The following is a 27381-nucleotide window of genomic DNA, read 5'->3' as shown; positions in this document are numbered from 1 at the left end:
TCTTCACCGAGGATCCCAGGGCCCAGGGATTGTGGCCAAGACCCCCTGGGGCTTGGAGCTGAGAGGTGTCCAAGTGGCGCAGCAGCAGATCACCAGGCTTTCATGTTCTGGTTCTGCTGTGGTGCCAATGGGTTTTCCTCTGAGACAAGTTCTTGGTGGGAGAAGAGAAAAAGACTCATGGCTATGTTCAATGATCAAGACAGTTTAGGACAAATCAAGGGGGGAATTCTCTGCTCACATTTATTCCATCCAGTTAAGGTTTTAGAGATCAGTGACGAAAGGATCAACTAGATCTTGCTGCCTTGATGGTCAAAGTGGGAGGAGGCCCAGAATAATTACAAAAGTAAGTAATTTGCCAGTGACAAATGCAGAGAAGGAAAATTCTGGAAAGGCAGTGACACCTGAATATCCATTGGCAGGACTGATGCTGAAGCTGAAGCTCCAGTACTTTGGCCACCTGATGCGAAGAGCTGACTCAGAAAAGACCAACAACATCGGTGACACCTAGGGGCTTCCCAGGGGGCACTAGTGGTAAAGAACCCACCTGCCAAAGCAGGAGACCTACGAGACGGGTTCAAACCCTGGGTCGGGAAGACCCCCTGGAGGAGGGCATGGCAACCCACTCCGGTCTTCTTGCCTGGAGAATCCCATGGACAGGGGAGCCTGGGGGGCTACAGTCCATAGGGTCACAAAGAGTCAGACAGAACTGAAGGGACTTAGCACACAGCACAATGGCACCTAGAGATGGACTGTGGACAAGAGTAGGAGTTTTGTGATACAGATACTCAGGGAAGGTCTGCAGAGGTGACGTCATGACCTGAGGCAGGGCCCAGTGTGGTAGTTTAGGGATGACACACACATGACACTGTCCACTAGCTGCGTGCAGTTATTCAACACTGAATATTTAAACTTCTGAAGCTCAGTTCCTGGTTCTTCTCACCAGCCACATTTCATATGCTCAGTAGCCACACATGGCCAACAACTACTTTTTGCTGCTGCACTGGGTGTTTTTGCTGCATTCAGGCTTTTTGTAGTTTCTGTGAGCAGGCTTCTCCTTGCGGGGGCTTCTCTTGTTGCAGAGCACAGGCCCTGTGCTCAGGCTTCAGCAATCACAGCACACGGGCTTAGTTGCCTCATGGCATGTGGAACCCTCCCTCCCAGAGCAGGGATCGGACTCGCATCCCCTTCACTGGCAGGCAGATTGCTGTCCACTACACTGCCAGGGGAAGTCCTGACAGCTACCATGCTGGATAGAAAGATCTAGACCATTTTCATCATCACACAGCTCGGAGCCAGGCTTTCGGCTGCTCCCTGTGTCAGGGAGGGCAAAATGATCCACAATCCCTCCATCCTCCCATCTGCGCAAATGTCATTGTCCAGGGTAAAGAGTGAAGAACAAAGAGGATCTGATATTCTCAGGTCACCACTGGAAAATGGTGACCTCCAAGGGACAACAACTGTAGCCCCCCATGAGCCTGCTGGGGGCAGGTGAGGCCAGGTTATTATCTGCAGGAAGTGGCAGAATCCAGGAGAAAGAGGGCAGGATGCCCAATACCGCCCACCCCAGCTTGGGGGAGAGTATGAACTCCCCACCGCCCACACAGGGTGCTTGGTTATCAGATGGGGCAGGAAACCCTTGCAGTGTGAGGAAGTGAAAAGAAATGTGGTGCCCAGAGGCCCAAGGCCATATCCAAGCTTTGGCTCCAGGAATACTGTGTTAAAACTTTGAGAACCAGGTTCGTATCTCTTCGTGAAGCACACTTATTAACTCCCATGTGTTGAAGATTAAATAACAATAGCAAACCACCTGCGGCTGAGACCCACTCTCCCTGTGTCAATGGAAAAAACAGCTTTGTCACTCGTTAAAGCTCTGAGCCTCCCAGTGGGAAAGAGAGTTGCCTGCACTCCCTGAAATAGAGGAAGGGGGGAGAGGCTTCCTGTCCTTCTCCTCCCTGTGAGCTGAAATCCCACAGCCCCAGGCTCGCTGCTCCTGGGCCCTCATCACGCCTCCCTTCCTTTGCAGAGGATCCGGTCATCCAGAGCTTCTTGGAAGCTGACATTTTCCTGAAGGTGTCTGACAAGGTATTCACAGCACTAACATGGGGAGGGACTGAGGGACTGCAGGGTCACCACCCCATGGGCACAGGGACAGAGGACCAGACGTCAGCCTGGGCGGAAGCCCTGGAGAGACCCACCCCTGGTGCCAGAAAGGAAGGACGGACAAACTGGCAGTGCCCTGCACTGGCCCTGAGCGTCTCCTTCCTGGCTTCCCATGGTTGGCTCGTCTCCACATGTCAAAGGGCCAGGAGGCCCCCAGCAAGGCCTACCCTGGGTGGCTCTCCCACCTGGGCGGGGGTGGGGCACACAGCCCATTCAGAACGCTCTCCCTGCCATCCAGCCCTGGCCGCCCTCCCCTGCTCTCTGTCTCCACGCAGTACCTGCTGTCCATGGTGGTGGAGTACTTCGGCCGTGTGGGGCTTCCCGGTCACCTCTACAACAGGATCCACTTCTTCCTGGCCCTGTGAGCGCTTCCCCGAGGGCCCCCAGTGGTGGTTCAAGAAGGGGTCACAGGGTCAGAGGAGGGGAAGGCAACCAGTCAGATCCTGGGGTAATGAATGTACCCAGGAGACACCGCGTGCTGCCCAAAGACACAGTGACCCAAGGTGGAGAGCCCCAGGGGAATGACAGCAGCCAGACCCTTGCCCTGGGCTGGACAGGCTTGGAGTTGAGCGCCGTCCTGCCGTCTGGATCCAGGAGCCCCAGCCAATGGGGCTCCCCTGGACCCAGGCCTGGATACCCTGCCCTGGACGCTGGCTCCTCAGGGGGACCTTGGCAGCCTCTCCACTGCCCCCCTTGCCCTGAGGCTGGGAGCCCTTGCGGGGCTGAGTCCAGCCTGCCCTCTTTTCTGGTGGCAGCTACATTGCCTCCGACATGGAGGAAGACAACCCCACGTCCAAGCGGAGCATCTTCCAGTTCCTGCTGGGCAGGGAGCACTGGCCAGACCTCTACAAGGAGTTCCTCAAGCTGAAGGTGGAATTCTTCCATGCGATGGGACACCGAGCCTGGGTCACCCCCGAGCTGTGCGAGGAGGTCTGTCGGGGATGAGGGCTGGGGGGCCACACCCCAGAGGTGACGGGCTGGGCCATTCCTCAGGGGGCTTACCCTGCTGTGCTTCCCTTTTAGATCCAGGCTCAGAACCCACATCACTGGGTCTGGAGTCGGGCGCGCCAGTGCGCCCCCTAGGTTCCCACGGAAATGGAGTGGGGAGTGCAGCTGGTCCAAGTGAGTACAGGGCTTCCTGGAGGGGACAACGCCACCCCTCTATGCCCTTGCAGTCACCTCCAGGGCTGGTGGGCATGAGGAGGAAGTGCCACTGCGTCCCTGGATGTATGATTAGCCTAGTAAGCGCTCTGAGAACTCCCGTGGTACAGAAAGTAATTACTGTGTTTATATTAAAATTCTCCCAACGGATTCCATTACGGAATCATGAACTATGCTGTACAAAGTCCCAATTTGCATATCAATCTTTTTTCTTTAGGAAAACTCTCGAAAGCGCTGATCTAAGTCATGAAAACCTCTGCAGGGTTTTGATCTGAGTTGAAAATTTTAAATATAAATACATGAAAAACAGTGAGGTCATCCTTTCTGGAAAAGGAGCTATTACCCTGGTGGCTCTTGGGGTAAAAAAAAAAAAGAGAAAGATTAATTCCAGCATGTCATCAAAAGTTCTGTGCGCTTTGCTCCCTGGGCTGGGTCCCTGAAGGATGTGGCAGGGTCTAGCCTCTCAAGGATTAAAGGAGCTCCTAGAGCTCTCTGGTGTTTGAACAAGTAAGCTCACTGGAAAATAAAGCAGCACACACGTGGAGCCAACAGAGGACAGCTGCGGAGACTCGGCGCCTGACATGCAGCACACTCTTCAGTATCTGTCTTCTTTGCCTTCAATTTCGTTCTTCTGTGTGGATCTACTTTAAGTGAAGGGAGACCTTCCATGAAGGGCATGAGGATCCCTCCGCCTGGGCTGGAACAATCCTGTGAGCTGAGCCCCCACCCCGTCTCACAGCAGGGCGTGGCGGGGCGCACACTGACCCCAGGAGAAAGAAAAGGAGAGACAGAGCAGGGTGGCTGTGTTCTGAGATAAACCGAGTTTGGTATCAAGTTCCATTCATCCCCAGCGTTTTATCTGACAACCAGGCATATGTCAGGACACACATTCCTACCGTACATATCAGGAGTCTCAAAATTCCAAAGAAAACAGCATTTTTACCACAATACTAAACAGAGAACAGCAGTCGCTGGGGCCCCTCCTGGGCCTGGCCATGATAAAGACGACGAGGGTAACGGGGATTCTCCCAGAGGCCGTCCTCTGCGCACCTGGAGCTGCGGTCCTGACAGCCTCCTCACCAGGGGGCCTGCCACCCACCCTGACCCCACTCTAACTGGGGTGCCTCCTTCCCAGGCCTCGGGCAGCCTCAGACAGACAAAGCACTGGATGGGTCTCCAGCTCTCCACAGGCCTACGGACCATCGCGAACTGAACCTGCGGCGCCAAACCAGCTAGTGGTATGATGGCCCCTGGCCTCCCGGTGGGTGTCAGCCAACAAGGCCCTGAGCCCAAGGGCCCTGGAAGGGCTGAACAGTAACACGGAGGGGCCCCCATGGGAGCCGAGACCAGAGCAGGTGCCTCCATGGTGACCGAGGGCAGATGGAAGGAGAAGGGCTGGGAAGTGCAGCAGCAGGCCTGCACCGCCAGGGAGGAAGAACCTGAAGAGGAGCCCAAAGAAACGCCCAGGCGATGAGGAAAAGAGGTGGAGGCGGGAAGGAGAGAAACCCGGGAGCAGAGAGCACGACCAAGGACACCTGCAGCCAACCTGCTGGAGAGCGGCCATATCCGGTGAGACGGGACACTCCAGCTGAAGGGCCGAGGGCAGACACGGAGCACACGGGCAGGTGGATCAAAGGCTGCCAGTGGGAACAGAAGAGAGGGCTCAGCAGTGAAGAACCCTTCTGCCAAGGCAGGAGATGAGGGCTCAGTACCTGGGTCAGGAAGATTCCCCTGGAGAAGGAAATGGCAGCCCAATGACGTATTCTTGCCAGGGAAACCCTGTGGACAGAGGAGCCTGGCAGGCTACAGTCCATGGGGTTCAAAGAGTTGGACACGACTGAGCGACTTTCACTTTCTTTCGTATGTGTAGCCCCTTTAGGTACAAAGTTTTCTTACTGAGCGGCTGCTATACGGTATTACTGGGTAATTGCCAGACAGAAACTGTTGAGCTCTTCATCTTTTTTTCCCATGAAAATGTCTAATTTTGCCAAGAAATTTCTGCTAAGGTTCCCAGGAACCTCACAGTCAAGTGTTACAACAGTTGGTCTTGAAAAAGCCAACTCCTTTCGGGAAGCAATACAATTGTTGTTCAATGCTATTTCATGAAGGTTTAGCATTTTCTTCGCGTCTTCGAACCTTCCAGAAGCAAAGGACCACAGTACTTCCAGCCTGCGACACTCAGTCAGTGCTTCCCCAGAAGGCCAAGGTGGAAGCAGCTGGGCTAAGGGGCGGTTCTCTCCCCAGGGTGGCCACTGAGGGGCAAACCCAGAACCGACAGGATTGGACAACAGGCCACACCATGTCCCCACCCACCCTCCTGAGTTCAGTCCTGGGAAGCCCGATTCAAATGGGGCCAACCCCAGAACACTCCAGCGGCTCTGCTAAAAGGTTCCCCTGGCATGTGGGAGGTAACCCAAGGCCTCTTGGAGGTCACCGCTGCTGCAGTGCTGAGAATGGTGCCATCAGCGGAGCTGGTACGGGGATGGCAGGATCACAAAGAAACGTGCGGGTTTCAGAGACTAGCTGGGCCTGATCATGGAAACGGCAAGTGAACAGCACTGGGAACTCAGGGGAGACTGCCAAGGGGCAAGGGCGGCAAAGCCCAGGGGAGCCGAGTGGTAGGCACTCTGGACACACTGTGTTTGCACCTGGATCATTACATCTGACATAGCATGACAGGGTTTGCTCAGGAGCCCAAGCAGAAAGGGTGCTGATAAACGGAAGCAGATGGAGGGGCTTCTGGGGCAGAGGATACAGAAGCCCCAGCAGACCTGCAGAAACCCCAAGGCAAGGTGCCACGCAGAGCTGGCATTAACACCCTGCAGCCAGGTGAGCACCTCCACCCCCTTGTCCACCTGCAGCAGCTCCGCCTCCTCTCCCCCCTGTAGGCCACACTCGGCATGTCCCGCTGGCACCTCCGAGGGCACTCTTCTTACCTGGCCCCCATGGGAAATGTGGGTGGAGGCTGAGGAGTGAGGAGGAGGGGGTGAAGATGCCCAGCTGACATCCAGGCACTGCGCAGGGCAGAGGCGGTGACCCACAGGCTGGAGTCTGGAGGGGGTGGCACAGGGCACACCCAGCCCTCCCCTGGGGATCTGCAGATTTCACCCGAGGGCTGGTGCCGCTCTCATCTGATCTCACGGGTGCTAATGACAGTGGATCTGCTCAGGATTCTCCCTTCTTCCTTCAACTCCAGAGTTCTACACATTTACCCAAATACCTGCTTAACCTCAGAAAGGCTACAGTAAGTAGAATGAAAACATTCCTGATAAGTGAGAGATATGCACACACATAAACACAAATGAAAGAAACACGAGTGGCCTTAAGTAGCTTTCAGCCACTGTTCCTGTGACAAGTCCCCCAAGAACACGACTCGCCGGGCCAGGATCCCAGCATGTCAGGGTTCTGAGTGCACACGGTCCAGAGCTCGGCACCTACCCTTAAGAATCGAGATGGCGCCACTGACTACAGAGACGAGGCGGCAGACCACACCTGACTGAGTCCTGGAGAGAAGGCGGTGGAAATCAGGTGCTTATCCACAGATTTTCAGTGCTTTTACTGAACTTAGTATAAAGTTCTTTTCCTAAACTTCTTATTTCATGTTCTAACGTACCATGGAAGAAATAGTTTTAGCTAAGAGAGAAACAGTTTAAGATGGTTGTTGTATGACTAAGAAAGCAGCACAAAGACTAATTCAATAAATCTAATTCCAAGAAAATACACACAAAGACCTTTGTTTTTCCAAAGATGTGCAGAGAAAGCAAGAGTCATCTGTCTGCTTTTTAAGGTGTTCATAAACTCTGCCTGGTGCACTAGCCGAGTAACTCACACTTCACCAGCCTCTTCCTGAGTGTCTACTGGACCAGGAAGACGGGCAGTTGTGGACCAAGTTCTCTGTATGAACAGCATGGCCTGGGTGCCCAGGCTTGTCTGGGCAGTGACTGGGGGTCGTGTGGCCTCGGGCCGGCCACCTCCTGCCCTGACCCTCAGGTCTCAGCTACGGAACAAGAGGCAGGACCAGGGGCCACCCAAGGGAGTGTCTGGTGTAGATGCCTGACCAATGGGCTCCCCTCATCTGGAGCCTCCAGGTCTGGCCCTCTTCGCAGCCCCTACTCTGCATGCATGCCACACTGCACACCAACAGAAGACGCAGCAAAGCGAGAGGATGGCCAACAGCCAGGTCTTCCTCGTCCACGGGCCAGAGCCACGGATGTGGTTTTAGAGGCTTTTACCAAAGAACACTTTTCTGAAGCTCATGACTGCACTGAGAAGCAGCCACCCTATTTCAGAGTAGGGGGAGCCTGGTCTTGGAAGCAGGAAGGGACAGTCACCTGGGAGCTGTGGGAACCAGCGCGAGTATCTGCATGGTGCAGGAAGTGTTGACACCGCCCCCCTCCCAGCCTGGGAGAGGCCTCTTAGGAGGCTCTCTTCCCACCTTGCCCCCGGCTCCCTTCCACTGCTGGTTCACAACTGCAGACACAGCAGGCGCAGGGCAACCAGATTCTGTCCCCTCTCCCACTGCTGAGCTGGAGAGATCATCATACAGGGAGGCTTCTCCCACAAAACTTGGTCAGGATGAGGATGGGGAACCCAGAAGAGGCCCGCAAACCTTATGAAGGAGGTAACAAAATCTTCCTGGCTTGGTCTCAGATTGGCCTACGGCCTTCAGTTTCACCCAGCCCCCAGTGGTGTCTCCCGGCTGGCCCACTCAGGATGGGTTTGGCACGTGCGTCGCTTGGAGTCCTGACACGTCCCTTTCTCTAACAATTCCTTCTCCGCTCCATGGCTCTCGTTTCCAGCCCCCATCTGGGCTCCCACACTCAGGGGCTGCCCAGCAGGTTCACCAGCCTCACACCACCACCAGGCTGAGAGATGCAAGTCCCGCCCCCTTCTTGCCTCTTCTAGGATGTCAGGAGGTCCCCTGAGCTGGGACATGCCCCTCTCAGCAAGCTGTGAAGTTGGCTGGTCTTCAGGCAAAGGGTGAGAGCGTGGCCTTACTCAAGGAAGACCGGGCAGCACTCAGAAGCTCTGTGAGGCTTCCACCACTGGCGTCCCTGCTCAGGCCTGGCGACCATGCCTCAGAGCTGCTCCCAAGTTCATGCCTTCACTGCTTTGTAAGGCGTTGGAGGTAGGAGCACAGGTGTCAACATCCATCAGGGAAACAGTATTAATGTACTGTTTCTTTAATTACATCCATCTATGGAGGCAATGCCACACATTTCCACCTGTGTAAGCAGAAGAGGTGGACGGACGGAACTAGCAGGAGTGAGGAACCACATTATGACAGATGCCACCAAGACGCACCAGAGTCTGGACCTCCCCTTTGTAAGGGAGCACTTAATGAGGTGGAGGAATTTATTTCCCGCCAACATACAGTAGCAGGAAGTGACAGAGGCCACTTCTGGGTCCACTCGGACCCGGAAGCATTTTTCTTCAACTCTTCCTCCTCCACAGCTACGAGGAGGCTAAAATGTCCTGGGTGGTGGTTATACTCTCAAGATTTTCGGAGAGCCCATGAACAGCTGGCACTGACTTCTCCGATGATTCAGGCATGCTTACTCAGGAGTCAACTGTTCAGAACATCCTCTGTCTCCTCAGGAGGCCTGAGATATAAAGTCAACGCTGTTTCCAGACTGCAACCTTCCAGCCTGCTGAATCCCTGATAAAGCCTGATCACTGCTTCTGTTGACAACATTCTAATGACCGTTCTCCTTCTACATGACAATTCGTAAGTAACTCAAGTCATTCTTCAATCAGAGAAAAGCTTACAAGTTACAAACAACTCAGAGTGAAGACACCAATAGCTGCCCAGTACTGACTTCTTTAGGTCCTGGCTCAAATGAAATTTTCATAATCTACCCTTTTTTTCTTCTATTTTTAATTAGAAGAAAAACTTTTAAATGTGAAGGAAGCACATTTCACCCTCTCAATCAGCCACTTTGCCCTTGATTCACACGTGAGGGTAAGACAGTAAAGGTCTGAATAAGAACCACTGTGCACACTTTTGGGATGCAAGGAGCAAACACCATTTAGGTTTTTGTCAAAATCTCATTGGAAACATTTCTATTTGTTTTAATTTTCACTTTTAAAATTAACTGTAGAATCTCACAATTCAGGATGTGGAAACATGAAATCATAAGATAGACCTTGCAGCTTTGACTAGTTTAAGGTCCCACTGGCCATTTAAGGAGGCAGAGGGCATCTCAGAATTTAGACAACAGGAAGTTTTCTTCTTCTTAGTCCGGAAACCTGAAGCTGGAGACATCTTATACAAATACCGTTCCTCATCATCTAGTCCAGAAACTTGATGTGGGTGTACATTCTCTAAATCCTGGGTGGAAATGAACTTTTATTTTAAAATATAATTTCTGAAGACGTCTCTGTAGTGAGAATTTTGCATTTTCTCTAGAGCAGGATTCGTGCTGGGCACGAACCTTTACTAAGGTAGAAATCTCTTCCTGCTTAAGATGATCCTTCATACTACGGCACTGTCACAGGATGAGCAAGCTTACAGTGGTGACACCTTCAGTTCAGTTCAGTTCAGTCGCTCAGTTGTGTCCGACTCTTTGCGACCCCATGAATCGCAGCACGCCAGGCCTCCCTGTCCATCACCAACTCCCGGAGTTCACTCAGACTCACGTCCATCGAGTCAGTGATGCCATCCAGCCATCTCATCCTCTGTCGTCCCCTTCTCCTCCTGCCCCCAGTCCCTCCCAGCATCAGAGTCTTTTCCAATGAGTCAACTCTTCGCATGTGGTGACACCTTAGGAAATGATAAAAGCCCTTTGTTGCTGCAGAAAGTAAAATTATATAACAGAGCCTTTTAAAAAACAAATACATTACTGTATGTAAAACAGACAGCTAATGGGAAGTTACACAGGAGTGCAACACAGTGCTCAGTGACAACTCAGAGGGATGAGATGGAGCGAGGGGGAGGGAGGTTCAAGACGGAGCGGGTGTATGTATGCTTATGGCTGATTCACACTCTTGTATGGTAGAAGCCAACAGGATGTCGTACAGCAATTATCCTCCAATTAAAAATAAATTAAAAAAAAAAATAGTGCACATCTCCATAATGCCCCCTGCAAAAAACTGCCTTCCTGAGCATAAAGCCACTTCACCTGAATCACCAGAGCTGAAAGATTCCAAAAACTAATATACACCCCAGTGCCCACTGCTCTACTCTGAAAAATCTTAATCATCAAGAGTTTTGAAAACAAACCAAAACATTTTATTTACAAAAGTAAAATTTCAACTAATTTTTATATATCTTATCACGTTAATGCCGACAGCAACAGAGTCTCTGGGATATTTGAAACACTTGGATTTTTAAAATACACTGAGGTCTGTGCAGCTCATTCCCCCCAGCTATATTATAAAACTTAGAAAGGTTTCTTTAGCTTTGTCGTTTGGTCACATTTTTTGTGCAGAAGTCACGCTTCAGGGTAGGCTTACCACCAGCCATGATCACATAACCATTGGCTGTGGGTTTCCAAGGAGCAGAGGAGCCAATCTCAGCAAGGCCCGCACTGGCATCTTCAGCTGTTTAAATTTGAAGAGGAGTTCCGCAAAGCTTGTGCTCCCTGAAGAAATGGAATGGAAGGGAAGGGTCACACGTCACTCAACAAAGTCAGCCTCTTTCAAGGAAGCTTCAGACACACAATCACTTCTAAAGTTGGTATTCTTCTCTTTGAAAACAACTGTTAAAAGACACTACTTACCTTACGGATTTCCCTCATACACTCTAGGAGATGATTTGATAAAAAACTTTAATTTATTCCATTCTGTACTTCTGAAACTGACATAACTATATGTGAAACAATACTATCTACATACACATATTATTTAAATATAATAAATAAATACACCCAGTGCCTCCTTGGTGGCTCAGATGTAAGGAATCCACCTGCCAATGCAGGAGATACAGGTTCAATCCCTGGATTAGGAAGATCCCCTGGAGAAGGAAATGGCAACCTGTTTCAGTATTCTTGCTTGGAAATCCCCATGGACAGAGGAGACTGGTGGGCTACAGTCCAAGGGTCACAAAGAGTCAGATATGACTTAGCAAATAAACATCAACAGATTTCCTAAGAGCTCCTTAAAACCAAAGACAGGGAACAAATGCATAAGAGCTATGAAAACACCTCCAATGTTCTGATACACTATGGACCATTCAGACTTAATGTGACCATCACTCTGGTTAGGTTTAAACATTTCTCCTAGTATCTGTTTCCTATTTGCTCTGCCTGTTCTCTGCTCTCCTCTCCCTCTTTTGGACTGAGTACTTTTATGACTCCATTATACCTCCTCTGTTGCTTACTAGCTCTAACTCTGTTTTCTTATTTTTAGTGTTTGCTTTTTGATTTATAGTATTACCTTTACCACGGATTACCTTCAAGTGAGATTACACCTATTCACAGGTAGTGAGAGCCTTATGGCTATACTTCCATTTCTTCCCACCCAGTCTTTGTGCTACGATTATACACGTCACTTTTCAGAATTTACAAACGCCAGTAGTACATTGTTATCATTTTTATGAGTCAGTTGTCTTCTAAAAAGTAGTTTGAAAGAAACAAACCTTATGTATATACTCATGTAGTGACCATTTTCTGCTCTTCATTCCTTTGTGTAGATCCATATTTCCATCTGGTATTATTTTCCTTCTGTCTAAAGGACTTACTATGACATTTCCAGTAGTGTGGGTCTGCTGGTTATGATTTCTTTCAGCTTCTGTGGTCTTTTTTTTTTTTAAGATATTTTTGCTGGGCATAGTGTTTTTCCTTTGAGTTCTTTACAGATGTTACTCCATTAACTTATCACTGGCCATGCTTCCTATGAAGAATATGCACTCTTATTTCTGTTTCTCTGTAACATGCTCTTTTCCTCTGGCTGCTTTTAAGATTTTGGGGGGACAATTTATTACATACCTTAGCATAACTTTATGTTTCTCAGACTTTGGATTCGTTGGACTTGAAACAGTTTTCACCAAACTTGGAAACTTTCCAGCTGTTATTTCATCAAGTATTTTTTTCTGTCCCTCTCCCCCATTTTTCTCTTCAGGGACTTCAATCTCTTGTAAACTGGATATTTGAAGTACCAGAATTTCTTCCTCCATTTTTAATGCTCTGTTCCCTTTTTTACAATTTTTTTTCTTTTTGCACTTCATTTTGCATAGTTTCTAATGCTGTGTCTTCAAACTCACAATTATTTTATTCTGCAATGTCTAATCTGCTATCAATCCAATTCAGTGTATTTTTCTCCTCAGAAGTATAGTTTTCATCTCTAAAAGTTCAATTAGATTCTTTTTGTATCTTCTATATCTCTTAATGTTTTGAAGTATGGAACAAAGTTATAATACCTGTTTTAATGTCCTTGTCTGCTAACTAACATCCACTGATTTCTCACCTCTTTCATTATAAGTTGTTTTCCTGTTCCTCTGTATGCCAGACATCAATGCGGGGTGCTGGATATTTTCATATTTCTGTATTCTTGAACTTTGTTCCTGAATGTAGTCACATTACTTGAAAAAAGTTTAATCCTTTTGTGTTGTGCTTTTAATATTTTTTTAGGTGGGATTAGAACTCTGTTTAGTTTAAGGCTAAATATTTCCCATTATTGAGGCAAGATGTTCCTGAGTAAGGCCACTTGAATTGTGAAGTTGTGGGAACAGGCCCTGTTCCTGTTGTTGTTCAGTCGCTAAATTATGTCTGATTCCCCGAGACCCCATGGACTATAGCAGGCCAGGTTTCCCTGTCCTTCACCATCTCCCTGAGTTTGCTCAAACTTATGTCCACTGAGTCGATGACGCCATCCAACCATCTCACCCTCTGTCAGCCCCTTGTCCTCCAGCTCTCAATCTTTCCCAGCATCAGGATCTTTCCCAGTGAGTTGGCTCTTTTCATCCAGATGTAAAAAGTACTGGAGCTTCAGCTTCAGGATCAGTCCTTCCAATGAATATTCAGGGTTGATTTCCTTTAGGATTGATTGGCTTGATCTCCGTGCTACCCAAGGGACTCTCAAGAGTCTTCTCCAGCACCACAATTCAAAAGCATCAATTCTCTGGTGCTCAGACTTCTTTATGCTTCAACTCTCACATCCATACATGACTGCTCCCAAACCATAGCTTTGCCTATATGCACCTCTGTCAGCAAAGTGATGTCTCTGCTTTTTAATACGCTGTCCAGGTTTGTCATAGCTTTCCTTCCAAGGAGCCAGAATCTTCTAATTTTGTGGCTGCAGTCACCATCAGCAGTGATTTTTGGAGTCCAAGAAAACAAAATCTGCCACTGTTTCCACTGTTTGTGAATCTGCATAAACTGGGAATGTGCCCTCTAATCCATCTGGAGAGTTCTTCCTCAGCCTCGGGAAATTTCTTCACATGCGTGTGCTGAGCAATAAAGACGCTCCTAATATTGGAGGGGGACCCTCTGCATGTGTCTGGCATTCTCCGTCTGCTGCTCTTTCCTCTCCGGCACTCCATCATGTAAACTCTAGCTCCTTTGGCTCCCTGCATTCTCAGCTGTCGGAGTCCTCCAGGTTCTTCCTGGGTGCCCTCTCCTTGTCTCCCCGCCCCCGCCCCAGTCTGGAAACAGTCAAGGCGATTAGCTGGGGCAATCACAGAGCTAATCTCATTGTTTCTCATCTCTTAGGGGTCACTCTTCTTCACTGCCTGATACAAAAGCCATTGATTCATATGCAGTGTCCAGGATTTTCTGCCTTTTTGTTTTTTTGTTTCAGGTGGTATAGTAAATCAGATCTCTGTTACTCCATCCTGGATGAAAAAGGAAGTCTATGCTTGAAAATTTTTTTTGTCTGTTTAGTAGAGACTATTATGCAACTAGGTGTGGTTTTCCTTGCATTTATCTTGCATAGGGGTCCATCATCCATTTTTCAAAATTCTTAGCCTCTGTCTCTTCAAATGTTGCTTCTCTTTTTCTCTCTCCTCATTGTGGGATACATGCATGTCTGACTTCACTGTACTTCAAATGTCTCTTCCTCTCTTTTCTGAATTTGATACTCATTTTTCTCTCTGTGCTTCGAACTGTTTACTTTCTACACACCTGTCCTCCAGTTCATTTATCTGCTTATGTCTAATATGCTAACTAACCTACATAACAAATTCTTTTTTTTCACCCTGCTGGAATGGCTTTTGGAGTCTGTTCCTCTACCAGATACTGAACCTGGGCCATGGGCAACCACTGGACTGCCAGGCAATTCTCTACATACTGAATTCTTAGTTATATTTTTCAGTTCTAGAATTTCCTTTAACTCTTTCTTACAGATTCCAAATTTCTGGTGAAATTCTTCATCTTTCCCTCTATTTTCTTGGAAATATTAGTCATAGTAACTCCAGACACTGAAGTAATCTAAGTCTGATAATTCCAATATGTGGATCACATTCAAGCCTGTTTCTATATTACCCTTTTTCCCCTTATGTCTTTTCATTTTGATTCAGCACTGATACTGTGAATTAAAAATTACACAAGTTCAAGAGGTATTTTCTTCCTCCTATAAAGGTTAATTTTTCTTCTGTCAGCTCTGTCCTAGACTGGTCTTAGGGCTGGTCTGTCTGGGAGGCTTACCAAAGCCTCCACCGTGGCGGGCTGCGAGCACTGCCCTCTGTTTCCTCGGCACTGCAGTGCTGCTGAAATCGCCGCTTGTATTTTAGTGTCCTAGTTTCGCTAGATTTCCTGAAGTTTTACCCTGTGCGCGTGCAGACTAAGGTTTGATAAACGCCTCAAGGGAAGAGAGCACCCAGGTTTTGCGTTTTGAACTCCTATGGTTTCCTCCATCTGGGATTCTGCTCCGTAAGCCCCAGGCCTGGGCAGTGATTAATCCAACCTCCGGCTCCTCCGCCCAGCAGCACTGCTGCTTTTTCTGCCTCTCCACTTCTTCTAACGAATCTGCTTTTTCTGCCTCTCCACTTCTTCTAACGAATCTGCTTTTTCTGCCTCTCCACTTCTTCTAACGAATCTGCTTTTTCTGCCTCTCCACTTCTTCTAACGAGTCTGCTTTTTCTGCGTCTCCACTTCTTCTAACGAATCTGCTTTTTCTGCCTCTCCACTTCTTCTAACGAATCTGCTTTTTCTGCGTCTCCACTTCTTCTAACAAGTCTGCTTTTTCTGCGACTCCACTTCTTCTAACGAGTCTGCTAAGTGCCTTTGGGAGAATGCCAGAGTAAATACGGAGCTTCTCAAATGCTTCCCTTCTCTCAGGAATTCTTTTTCCTCAGTCAAGTCCAGCTAGTAGGGTTGCCACCAATGCCTTTAAGCTTTATGAAGATGTCCACTTTTATATTAGCTTTTTGGTGTGTGGGAGAGTCTGTCTAATACAAGCAATTCCATTGTGGCCACAACTAGAGGTCTCTAAACAGTGCATTTTTTTCTGAGGTTTTCAAGACAGACAGGTATCAATAATGTCATTACACTTTAAATGATTAAATGGACAGATTTTGTATCTGATTCTACAGTCTGAAAAATACAGTCAGATGCTAAAACTTCAAACTCTGTTATAGAAATATTCAAATACATACAAAATTAGACTGCTATCACTTCAAAGTTTTATAATACTAGAAATTAATATTATGTGTTTTTTAAAGATATAAACTGAAAACCCAGAAAATAAAGAAAAATAACTAGTAAAAGTCAATTAACAGAGAAGAACAATATGAATGTTAGCTTATTAGTATACACCGGTATTTGGGGCCCTGTAAAGAATCTGTCCTCTTCTGAATGGAAATAAAGGTTTATGTATATGGAAAGCTCAGGTAGTTTTATTAGAGTCTTTTGGTTTTGTTTTCTGGGGAAAAAATGTCAACAATAACCTCCAAACATGAACGAAGCCAAAAGTCTAACTAGAGAAAATAACGCAGTAGAAGTTCCTCCTACCAAGAAGCTAAACCCATCAGTGGGCAACACAGGCGTGAAGAGAGGGCCCAGAGGCAGTTACCTTCCAGGCCTATGGACGGCAGGTGCTGCGGGGCCGGCACGGAGTGGTAGACCAGGAAGCAGGCCAGCATGCTCAGCTGCGACTCCTCGCAGGGCTGCCCGCTGAGGTAGGCGTGCACACACCTGTCACCTCCAGCTGTGAGGGAGACACACATGGAACAGAGCCAACTGATTACACCACGGAGAGGCACAAGGAACGAATTCTTATTATTATTTTCTCATCAAGAGCTCACTGAGCACCTACCATATATCAGACAGTTCCTATGCTGGGCATTAACATTACTGCGGTAAACCAGCCAGAGTGCCCATCACTGCAGAGTTTAGCGTGTTGTAAGGGACAGAGATAGTATAGACCTAACATCAAACAGATGCTAATTACAAATCAGGATGAGTGCCATCGAGATGCAGTGGTCACCACGGTCATCTTCCCGGATACCCACTCTGCCACCTTTCCCTCCTTGCTCATACGTGAGGGGACTGGATCCTGATTCATCTTGGTCAGAGGTTCTCAAACTTTAACAAACATCAGAATCACCCGGAGGACTGATTAAAACACAAATGAGTGGACCCCAACAATTTCCTGGATGGGGCCAGGGAAACTGTATTTCCAGCAAGCTCCCAAGCGATCCTGCTGCTGCTGTTCCAGAACCCACGCTGTGAGAACCACGGGTCTGGGGCTATCCAGGCAGTGTCACTCCCCAACACATTGACTGGTTCAGGGACAGGCAGACAGACATTCAGGGCGAGTGACACACTCTGCCCTCAGAAACGATCAAGGAACGTACATGAGTTTCAGTTCAGAGACACAAGGAGATGCCTGACAACATGTCTGCTAGAGGCTTGCAGGAAACAAATTTCTTCATTCTTACGGAAACGCGCAGCTTGTGGCAAAGAACTGTTACTGTTCTGCCATCAGGAAAAAGTACTCTGAGGATAAAGTCATGGCACAGAGCATAACCGATGGAACCTCAGAGAGACAGAGCTGGAGCCACTGCAGTAAGACGTCCCTTCAGCCTACAGTCACTGTCGACTTCCAATTACATAAGTTTGTATGTGTCCTACTGTTTGAGCCGGGCTCCTCTGGTGGCTCAGCGGTAAAGAATCCGCCTGCCAATGCAGGAAACATGGGTTCAATCTCTGGGTCAGGAAGATCCCCTGGAGAAGGAAATGGCAACCCACTCTAGTATTTTTGCCTGAGAAATCCCATGGTGAGCTACAGTTCATAGGGTCGCAAAGAGTTGGACACGACTCAGTGACTAAACAACACTTTTTGAGCCAAGCTGAGTCAGGCCTGCTGCTTCTTGCAGATAAAAAAATTCTGATAATACAGAGAAAAAAGTTGAGAGAGAGAAAGAGAGGAGTGAAAATGGCAGGAAAGGTGCCTGAGGCAGTGTGGTCACAGAGGCCTGGGAGGAAGGGGCATATTTACATGGAGGCTGTGAGAATGAGCATGAGTTGGGGAGGCAGAGAATGAGAGGAAAAGGTTCTTGGGATGGGAAGCAGCTCCTTCACCAGTCCTGTGGTGAGAAAGAGCTCTGTGCTTTCGGGGAAGTGGAAGGGACCAGGGGGCCTGAGTAGAGTTTATGAGGAGCAGGTGGTACAAAAAAGAGGCTGTGGAGAGAGACAGAGGCCTTGCTGGTCATACAGGGCCTGGTAGCAAATGGTAAAGATTTTTTTCACAACTGAATCAGCAGCCTTTGCAAGATTTTAAGCAGGAGAGTTAGATCCATTTACTCTTCAGAAGACCACTGTCAGCTGACTAGAGACGGCGAGAGGGAGATGAGAGTAAAAAGCAGGAAGACGTGCAGGAGGCTTCAACCGTCTTTGTCCAGGCAAGAACACATCACTGTTATAAGACAGAAGTGGCAAAATGTGGACAGATTTACGAGATGTTTAAGAGTTAGGAATGAAAGGCTAAGGTAATGGATTGGCTACCACAGGAAAGAAGAGAAGCAGAGGGAGGAGGGGGCAACAGTGACTCCCAGAAAGGCAAGGAAGGACAGACCGTGAAACAGGGACAAAACAGAATTTGTCTTTTAACAATTGGTAAGTGGGAAAGCGAGCTGTCACAAAAGTCAAGAAAGATCACTTTCCTTAAGAAGGAGATGGAGTGCCAGGAACACTACCAGAAGCCCACTGGACCTAACAGGAGGATGTCAGTCTGGTGGGAGGTGGGACACCTGGGCGGCAGCACGAGGCCTGATAAAGGGAGCAAGAGAGGCCCTGCTTTGGCAGCTTCTCGGCAGAGGCAAGAGGGAACACAGCCACTCAGCTCCCTGTCCAGGACTTTCTGTTTCGCTGATTTTCTCTACTGTTTTTCTGTTTTCAATTTCATTGATTCCTGCTCTTAAATGCTTGCTTTGGGTTGATTTTGCCTTTCTTTTTCTAATTTCTTGAAGTAAGAACTCAGATTAGTGATTTGAGACTTTCTCAATGTAAGCATTTAGGGCTATGAATATCCTTCTTGATACTGCTTTAGCAGGAAGATTTACACTACAAAATTTCAAAATTTACTCTAAACCTACAGTAATTCAGAGGGTGTCTGGTAAAAAGACAAACAGATCAATGGTACAGAACTGAGTCCAGAAACAGACTCACACTTACACAGTCTACTGATTTTCAACAAAGGCCCCAAAGCAATTCAATGAGGAAAAAAGTCATTTGCACAAATGGTCCTGAAACAACTAGATATCCATATTTAAAGTTAAAAAAAAAAAGGACCAATCCTATCTCACCCCATGTAAAAAAAAAATCAGTTTGAGACAAATCATAGATCTAAATACAAAAAATCAAACTATAGAGCTTTTAATATTAAACTTAAAAAAAAAAAAAACTTCATGACCTAGAGTAGGAAAGATTTCTTAACACCCAGAAAATAATAACCCTAAAACAAACTGATAAATTTGACTTCATCAAAACTTAAAACTTCTGTTTATCAAAAAACACTCTGGAAAAAATAGGCCAGGCATAAAGTAGGAGAACATAACTGCAAAACATATTTGACAAAGAACTTTCAGCCAGAATATATAAAAACTCCTACAACTCAATAATCATAGGACAGCCAATTTTAAACATGGGTAAAGGTTTCAAAGCTCAAAGTTTCCCTGGTGGCTCAGACAGTAAAGCATCTGCCTACAATGCAGGAGACCTGGGTTCGAGACCTGAGTTCAGTCCCTGGGTCAGGAAAATCTCCTGGAGAAGGAAATGGCAGCCCACTCCAGTATTCTTGCCTGGAAAATCCCCTGGACAGAGGAGCCTGGTGGGCTACAGTCAATGGGGTCACAAAGAGTCGGACACAACTGAGCAACTTCACTTCACTTCAGCAGTAAAGAGTCCACTTGCCAATGCAGGAGATGCAGGAGCCCTGGGTTGGGAAGATCCCTAGAGAAGGAAATGGCAACCCACTCCAGTATTCTTGCCTGGAGAATCCCATGGACAGAGGAGGCTGGCAGGCTACATACAGTCCATGGAGTTTCACAAAAGTCTGACATGGCTTAGTGCTAAATAATAGCAACAATAAAGGTTTGAAAAGATATTTTGCAAAGGATGTATGAGTAACAAATAAACACATACAAAAATAATTAGCATGATGAGTCATCACAGACATGCAAATTAAAACTACAATCAGACACCACTATATATTCAGTAGACTGTCTAAAACTAGATTGATAATGCCAAAATCTGCAATGCATCCCACTGCTAGCAGGAACCTAAAATGGCACAATTTGGAAAACTACAGCAGGGCAATGGGAAGCTACAGAGAACACAAGAATGGCAGAATGTGGATACTGCTGAAGCTGCCTGACGGGGTTTATGATACTATTATGTTTACTCTGCCTTATGCTTTAAATTTCTCCATAATAAAACGCAAAAGTAAACAAAAATTTTAAGTTCTTAAACTTTAAACCCAATTTTCTTTGCTCAAGATTAAAATCTAATTGAGATAAATCACAAAACAGCAACAAAATACGATCAATCTGCTGCACTAGTTTGGGTTACTAGTGAGCGGCCTTAAAAGTCCATGTGTCGCCTGTGATTTCACTGAGACACAAACACAAACGACATTCCCAGCGCTGCTGCACAGGCCCTGCATCTTCGTTTATTCTACTGTTCTCCACCCCAAAGCTGCCAGCATCCGGGAGAGGAGACCACATACCAAAGACTTTTTTAAGTGACGGTCCTTTTTCAATAAAAAAAATAAAGAAATACACATTGTTGGCAATCAGAGTGGCGAGCCAAATCTGGTGAAGGCTCAGAACAACACTGTAAACCACCAGCCGTTCTAACAAGGAGGGAGGAGAAAGCAAGTCAGGGCTGTTGTAGAGAGCGCTCTAGTCACTGCCGGAGCCTCACTACATCATACGACACGTGCATGTCAGAGAATCCGTGAAGGTTTGGGGACTCATTTCTTATCAACAGCAAGGGCCCGTTATGGGTGAACAAACACGAAACTGAATAAAACCAGAACAGCAACATCTATAAAATAACAGGTATTTTTTCCCAAACATGAGAACAAAACGATTATCATATTTTTAGAAATTCTGAAACTTTATGACCTTGCAAATCTCAAGAAGAAATCACACAGCAGATGCAGGTGTTAAACACGGGGACTTTGAAATTGCTGTTTTCCATATACATATCCCTCAGGCTTCCTTGGTGGCTCAGTGGTAAAGAATCTGCCTGCAATGCAGGAGACCCAGATTCGATCCCTGGGTCAGGAAGAGAAAATGGCGACCCACTCCAGTATTCTTGCCTGGAGAATTCCACGCACAGAGGAGCCTGGCATAGTACAATCCATAGGGTTGCATAGAGTCGGCCATGACTGAACCGACTAAGCAGCAGCAAGCAGCAGCATATGTATCGTTCACAATCTGGCATACAATTAAATTTTTTCAGAAACTTTTTTTTAAAGAAACAGCTTGTGTGTTAATTCAGGAGGAGAGATGGGGACAGATGGGAAATGGGGAGCGAGGGGCTCCTTTGGTGTTTGCCAAAAACCACTCCCCCTTACCCCTCCTCTGGGCTGGGGCCCTGGTGGGCTCTCCCCCACTCTCGTGCACATCCTTCTCCCTACTCCTTTGCATCCGTTTGACCTTGACCTCCAGTAACTGGACAGAACTTACCCTGACTCTACAGCTGGGTGAAGACAGTCTCAAGCTAACCTTCTACCCCTTCCCCCTCATTTCCATTTCCTATCTAAATAAAATAGAGGAAAAGCAAGAGCAGCTGGGACCTTGGAGAAACAAGTCACCCCAGGGCTGGGGGCGGGGCAGGCAGAAGAGCCTCAACCAGGTGCAGTCAACAGGTAGACAGCTCCAAACATAATCACAGTCAAATCCCTAGGTTTAACCACTTTCTAACAACTTTATAGAATCAAAAGCTGTTACTACTGATATTATGAGGGTTAGCATTTACTCAAACCAAGTTGCTATCCAATATGTTTTGGAAGCATCAGAACTGAAAAGAATAAAAAGATCAAGGAGTTAACTACTAAAAATGGATTTCAGGCATATATCACATATTAGACAGCTTTCCACACATCAGAAGGCCCCATCACTTGCCTCCGTAATCACTTCTACCCTGTCAGGAGTAACTTCACACTCCCCCTGCAATCACAAGGCAGAGCTTCTACTGAGAAGTCCCAGGTCCTCACGGACTGGCTCACGGAACTGGTGAAACAAGCATTCACTCTAAACTCACATCAAGTTTTCAGTGTGCACAGGATGCAGGCAGAAAAACTGGGGTCAGGTAGGGGACACACCACACCCCTAAGAAACAGGAGAGAGAGGCACTGGAAAGAAACAGGATCTGATGCTGGAAAAGATGAAACAAGTTTCTAAGTGTCAAGTGGTTTTTAAAATGCTACATTATACATTCTCTCCATGATTATAGAGCAGAGTTACATACATCTGTTAAAGAAGTCAGGACTTCCCTGGTGGTCCAGTGGTTAAGGCTTCAAGCTCCTAGACTTCCCTGGTAGCTCTGTGGATAAGAATCCTCCTGCCAACGAAGGGGCTATGGGTTCGATCCCTGGTCCGGGTAGATTCCACATGCTGTGGAGCACCTAAGCCTGTCCCCCACGACTTCCGAGCCTGTGCTCTAGGGCCCTCCAGTCACAACTACTAAGCCCTACTGAAGCCTGTATTCCTAGAGCCCATGCTCCGCAAGAGAAGCCACCCCAGTGAGAAGCCTGAGCACCGCCACGAAGAGTAGCCCTCAGTCTCTGCAACTAGAGAAAGCCCATGCACAGCAACAAAGACCCAGTGCAACCAAAACAACAGACTCGGAACTCCTGATGCTGGGGGTGCAGGCTGGATCCCTGGTTGGGGAGCTAAAATTCCTACATGTCACACAGCGTGGCCTCAGTAAATAAATCCCACTTTCTATCCTCAAAAAATGTTAGAGCAGATAATCAGAGCGTAATTCACCTAACTGGAAACATGACATCTACAGCCATTTGCGATTGTACTAGGACTTAACCTGCTTACCAAGGAAAACAGGTTGAAACAGAAAGCCCTGAGGCCCAGTGCAGCTCGAAGGACAGGGGTGCAGTGCTGCTCTCACCTTGCAGCCACTGGTCCAGAGTGTTGTCAGTAGTGCATTTGACAACAGGGAGGAATTCCGAGTTCATAAAAAGCCCGCGATTAGGCTGGTTCTGCAGCCGTTCCTGATGGCTCCTGGAGCTGAAAAACTCCAGCACCAACTTTATCTGCCAGAGGTCAGATGTCTCAGACATTTCTCTTCTTCCCAGTCTTCTTACAGCCTTGCAGAGAGAACAGAAATCCACTTGAAAGAGTGAAGATTCGTCACTTCCTTGGTGTTGTACACTGGAGCACTTTTTTAATATGGTCATGAGATCAAGGAAGGGCAGGGGGAGCTCGCTCTGTGTTTGATGTAGCCTGTGCCACAGAGAAGCCCATTAGTGGGTTTAGGTACATGGTCATTCTGTTCAAAACGAACATGAACAGCCTTCAGATAAAAAATGGTGAAGGCAAATGAAGCTCATTCTTGGCTCAATGGCTCTGAGAAATGAAGACCTAATAGGTCTACAGCTGAGCCCCTCTGGGAAACCCAAGTTGGTACAATGATTTGTCCGCGATCAGGCCAGGGATCCCAGGGGTCAGGAGGCAAAACCTGTATTATTGACAATACTGTTCTTGGGACCCATCTGCCAAAGTCACCATGGCTGCAGCCAGAGGGATGTTCCACTATAGGTACCTGCCCATGACTGCCAAGAGTTAAAAGTTCAGAGCGTAAGAAAAGAACACACTCTCAACCATCATCTGAAACACCACTCATGACTTGGTTGCTGTACACAGACACACTGTGAGAAGCGGTACCGCTGTCGACACCACATACTTACCAACCGAAAAAGGTGGATGCCCGACAGTAGGGGCACTCTAGGCCCACTTGGTTATTCTGCAACTGGCCTTTTTAATCAAGACTGTTTGCAAAACAGGTTTTGGGGAATTATTTCCTGCATTTTCCCACTCAGTTCTTCAGTAGAGATTCTTTTTCCATTAGGGATTACCTCCTTTGACACTGAGTCCCAAATTCTTATCTGTGAACTCATTATATCATAGTCACTTGAGCTGTTTAAAACTATAGATCCTGGACTTAAATCTCAGAAATTCTGATTCAGTAACTGTGGAAGGGGACTTGAAGATCTGTACTGTCAAGATTTCCCAGATAAATTTTAGCCAAGTTAGAAAGCTACTGCCTTAATTTAATGGCAAATCTGAGTCTCAGTGATATGACAACATTAAAAAGCCATATGTATTACTAAATAGGACTTCCCAGGTGGCTCAGTGGTAAAGAATCTGCTTGCCAATGCAGGAGATGGGATTTCGACCCCTGGGTCAGGAAGATCCCCTGGAGAAAGAATGGCACCGCACTCCAGTATTCTTGCCTGCAAAATCTCATGGACAGAGGAGCCTAGCAGACTGCAATCCATGAGGTCATAAAAGAGACAGACAGGACTTATTAATTAAAGCAACAATTACTAATAACCTAAGAAAATAAATAAGTTCAATCCTTTAGGAAAGCTGTTGAGCATTATCTTCTGCATTACCCCTTTTAGACTCTTAATTTAAAGCAACAATAACACAAAAGAAATTTTAAAAAGAACTCCAGCTCCCTAAACCCCCACATGCTGACACTGTGACTTCTGTGAGCTTAATCACCAGGTGTAACTGCACATTACTGCCACCTCCAGGGCACTGTTTGCTCACTTACTGTTCACTTGCATAAGCTTTTCCAGGAAAAGGCTTTGTCAGGAGGGAGGCAAAAGACCACACAAAGATGCAAGGGGAGAAAGGGAGGAAGCGTGCACTCCTGGTCAGAGGAAGAGGCCAGAGGGGAGAATGGGAACCCTTGGAGTAAGAGAGCCCATTTGTCATCATAAACTCTAAGCTTCTGGTATATAAAGAGCTTTCAACTTTGATAAGAGATTTCTTTTCTGAGATTCTAAAAGCGAATGAGAAACTAAAAAGATGGACATAGAGGAAATCTTACTGTATTGTCTGGCATGTTATTTGAAATACAGGATAATGCTCATCAGAATTAGGATAGGTTTTCTGAACCATACCTGATCCATCGCTATGTACGCAGGTAACATCTCTGGGGTCTCCTGAGTCACACATTCATAGAGCACTGAAGAGAAGAGATCCAGAAGCTCCTGTTTCTGTGGAAAGTCAGAGTCTTTTTGTAGCACAACAATGTATATTCTAAAATCAAATCAAAGAACAACTGTATAGTCACTATGATGGCCCATTCTCACATTCTGCAGTGAATGATATAAAAGGGTAAAAAAGGCTGCTACGGGATTCTCCAGGCAAGAACACTGGAGTGGGGTGCCATTTCCTTCTCCAATGCGTGAAAGTGAAAAGTGAAAGGGAAGTCGCTCAGTCGTGTCCGACTCTTAGCGACCCCATGGACTGCAGCCTACTAGGCTCCTCCGTCCATGGGATTTTCCAGGCAAAAGTACTGGAGTGGGGTGCCATCGCCTTCTCCGAAAAAAGGCTAGGTCTTTATAAAATCAGAGTGCATGCAATATTAAACACCAATAAAAATACAATCAAAATTAAGTTCCAAGAAACAGTTAAGGCTCAAAGTGCTATAGAGGAGAGGAATGAAAGAAGCTGGGTAAAACGAGCAGACAGGACATCACAGAGCTATGCCGTGGGGAGGGCTGGCAAGAGCAGGATCCAGAAGGGGCACCCAGCAGCCACCAAGATGCAGCAGAAACATTGAGCAGAACAGGTTTGGGGCGGTGGCATAGCAAGCCCAGCTGGGGTCAAGGGCAGGCGTGGGCCTTCAGCAGAGACCTGTGGCCTTCAGCAGAGACCTGTGGCCTTCAGCTGAGCACAGGCCCCAGCCCTTACTGGCTATGTGACCTCGGGTATGTGACAGGTCTAAGTGGCAGTATTCCTCAGCAGGCAGTACCTACCCCCAGGGTCAGAGTTAAATGAAAAAAATTATAAAGAATACTGAACAGAGTGCCTAACACACAGTGAAGATTCAATAAATAAGAGGCAGGAAGGTTCTGTCATTTTACTTTCAAAACAACAATGTAAGGCAGGTTATGTTATAATCCCACTTTTAGGAATAAGGAAACAACATCTCAAAAAGACTGAAAACTTTTCCAAGGTCACACCCACTTGCAGACAACAGGCCATCAATCCCAGGTCATGTAGTTCCTACATCCAGTCCTTGCCAACTGAGATGATGGATAAATCAAAGAATCTACTAGCAAGCACCCTTAGAATCCTGAAGAGAACAGCTTTATGACCAACAAAAAGGGTTATAAAATAAAGAGAAACAAGAATCATTACAAGAATACATAAATACCAGTGATCAAAATTAATGTCTTAGAAATTTTAAGTTGTTTCTACTATTAAGATAGGAAATTGCTGAATTTAATAGTTTTAGACTATGAAAAACCTGTATTTGCCAAACAAAAATCATTCAATGTGCCTAAGGCGTGTCATCAAAGACAGATAAGGATATTTTGGATTTTTGTTGGCGGTCTGAAGATAGAAACAAAGCCTAGTCTTGGAGCTAAGCAAAGCACATAATACATACCTGCCCAACGTTCACAGTTGGTTTGCAGAAATATTCAGCAAATGACAGAAGTGCTGGATCAGAAGTGAATGTGGAAATCGTTTCAGGCTAAAAAAAATGAAGAATAAGTATACGTGAGATAATAAAGATTCTTTTCATTACGACTCAAATTGTATGCAGCTGTAATCTACTTTTTTTTTTTTCACATAATGTTTCCACAAAACCCAAGGCTGCTAGAGCTTCATTAACCTATTGGGTTGAAAGTCTTTTTTCTTTTTTAGTAATATCAGCTTACTTCTTCTTTTTTTTCGTACATGCCCATCCCAAACTCCCTCACTATCCCTTCCTATGTTTCTCGCTGGCAACCATAAGCTCGTTCTCAACGTCTCTGAGTCTGTTTCTGTTTTGTAAGTTCCTTTGTATTACTTCCTTCAGATTAAACACATAAGGGATGTCATACTTAAGAAATACATTGCATAGGCTACCATGAGCTACTGATTTATCAAAGGGCAGATTAAAACCAGGTGTTTCTTATAGAAGTTGCCCCAAAAAGGTTTTCCCTTCCTTCTTAAACTAACTGAAAGGCAAATTAGAAACTAGAATTATTACTGAACAGATTAAGGAAAAAAGACTCTAACAGGCCACTCACAGAAAGACAAATGCTGTCATAAGGTCACTACAGTCACGAAAGAGAAAGGACAATGGTGGCTGCCAGGGGCTGGGGAGAAGGGAATGGGCAGTGTTAATGGGGTCAGAGAGGCAGCTCTGCAAGAAAAAGACAGTCATGGAGATGGATGGTGGTAATGGTAGCACAGCGATACGAATGTACTTACTACCAAAGAACTATACACTTAAAAGGGTTAAGCCAGTATATGTTATGTGTATTTTACAACTTTAAAAAAAATTGGAAAAAAAGGGTGACAAGGAGTACCACTCAAGGTTCAAGACTGAAAATGGAATATGAAGGTTTTACCATTTTCCACTGAGGTTTATATTTTACTTCTGAACCCCAAGCAGGCAGGAAATGGAGATGGTCTTTTAATTTTCATAT

General features: G+C 46.6%; 1 protein-coding gene across 4 annotated transcripts in view; it reads right to left on the bottom strand.

Annotated features, from left to right (window-relative positions):
* Positions 1-10535: 10535 nt before the first annotated feature.
* Positions 10536-27381, bottom strand: part of ANAPC1 (anaphase promoting complex subunit 1) — a 99299-nt gene continuing 82453 nt past the window's right edge. For all 4 annotated transcript variants that reach the window (XM_027554519.1, XM_027554518.1, XM_027554520.1 and 1 more), the window contains exons 44-48: positions 26352-26438; positions 24856-24951; positions 22833-23031; positions 16270-16404; positions 10536-10904 (exon numbers count right to left, since the gene is read on the bottom strand). In XM_027554519.1, coding sequence (XP_027410320.1) covers positions 10789-10904; positions 16270-16404; positions 22833-23031; positions 24856-24951; positions 26352-26438 — 633 coding nt within the window. In that variant the 3' untranslated portion in view covers positions 10536-10788. The remainder of the gene's footprint in view (positions 10905-16269; positions 16405-22832; positions 23032-24855; positions 24952-26351; positions 26439-27381) is intronic.

This window comes from Bos indicus x Bos taurus, chromosome 11 (assembly GCF_003369695.1).
Source record: "Bos indicus x Bos taurus breed Angus x Brahman F1 hybrid chromosome 11, Bos_hybrid_MaternalHap_v2.0, whole genome shotgun sequence".
Lineage (NCBI taxonomy): Eukaryota > Metazoa > Chordata > Mammalia > Artiodactyla > Bovidae > Bos > Bos indicus x Bos taurus.
This window is presented reverse-complemented; position numbering and strand designations above follow the sequence as displayed.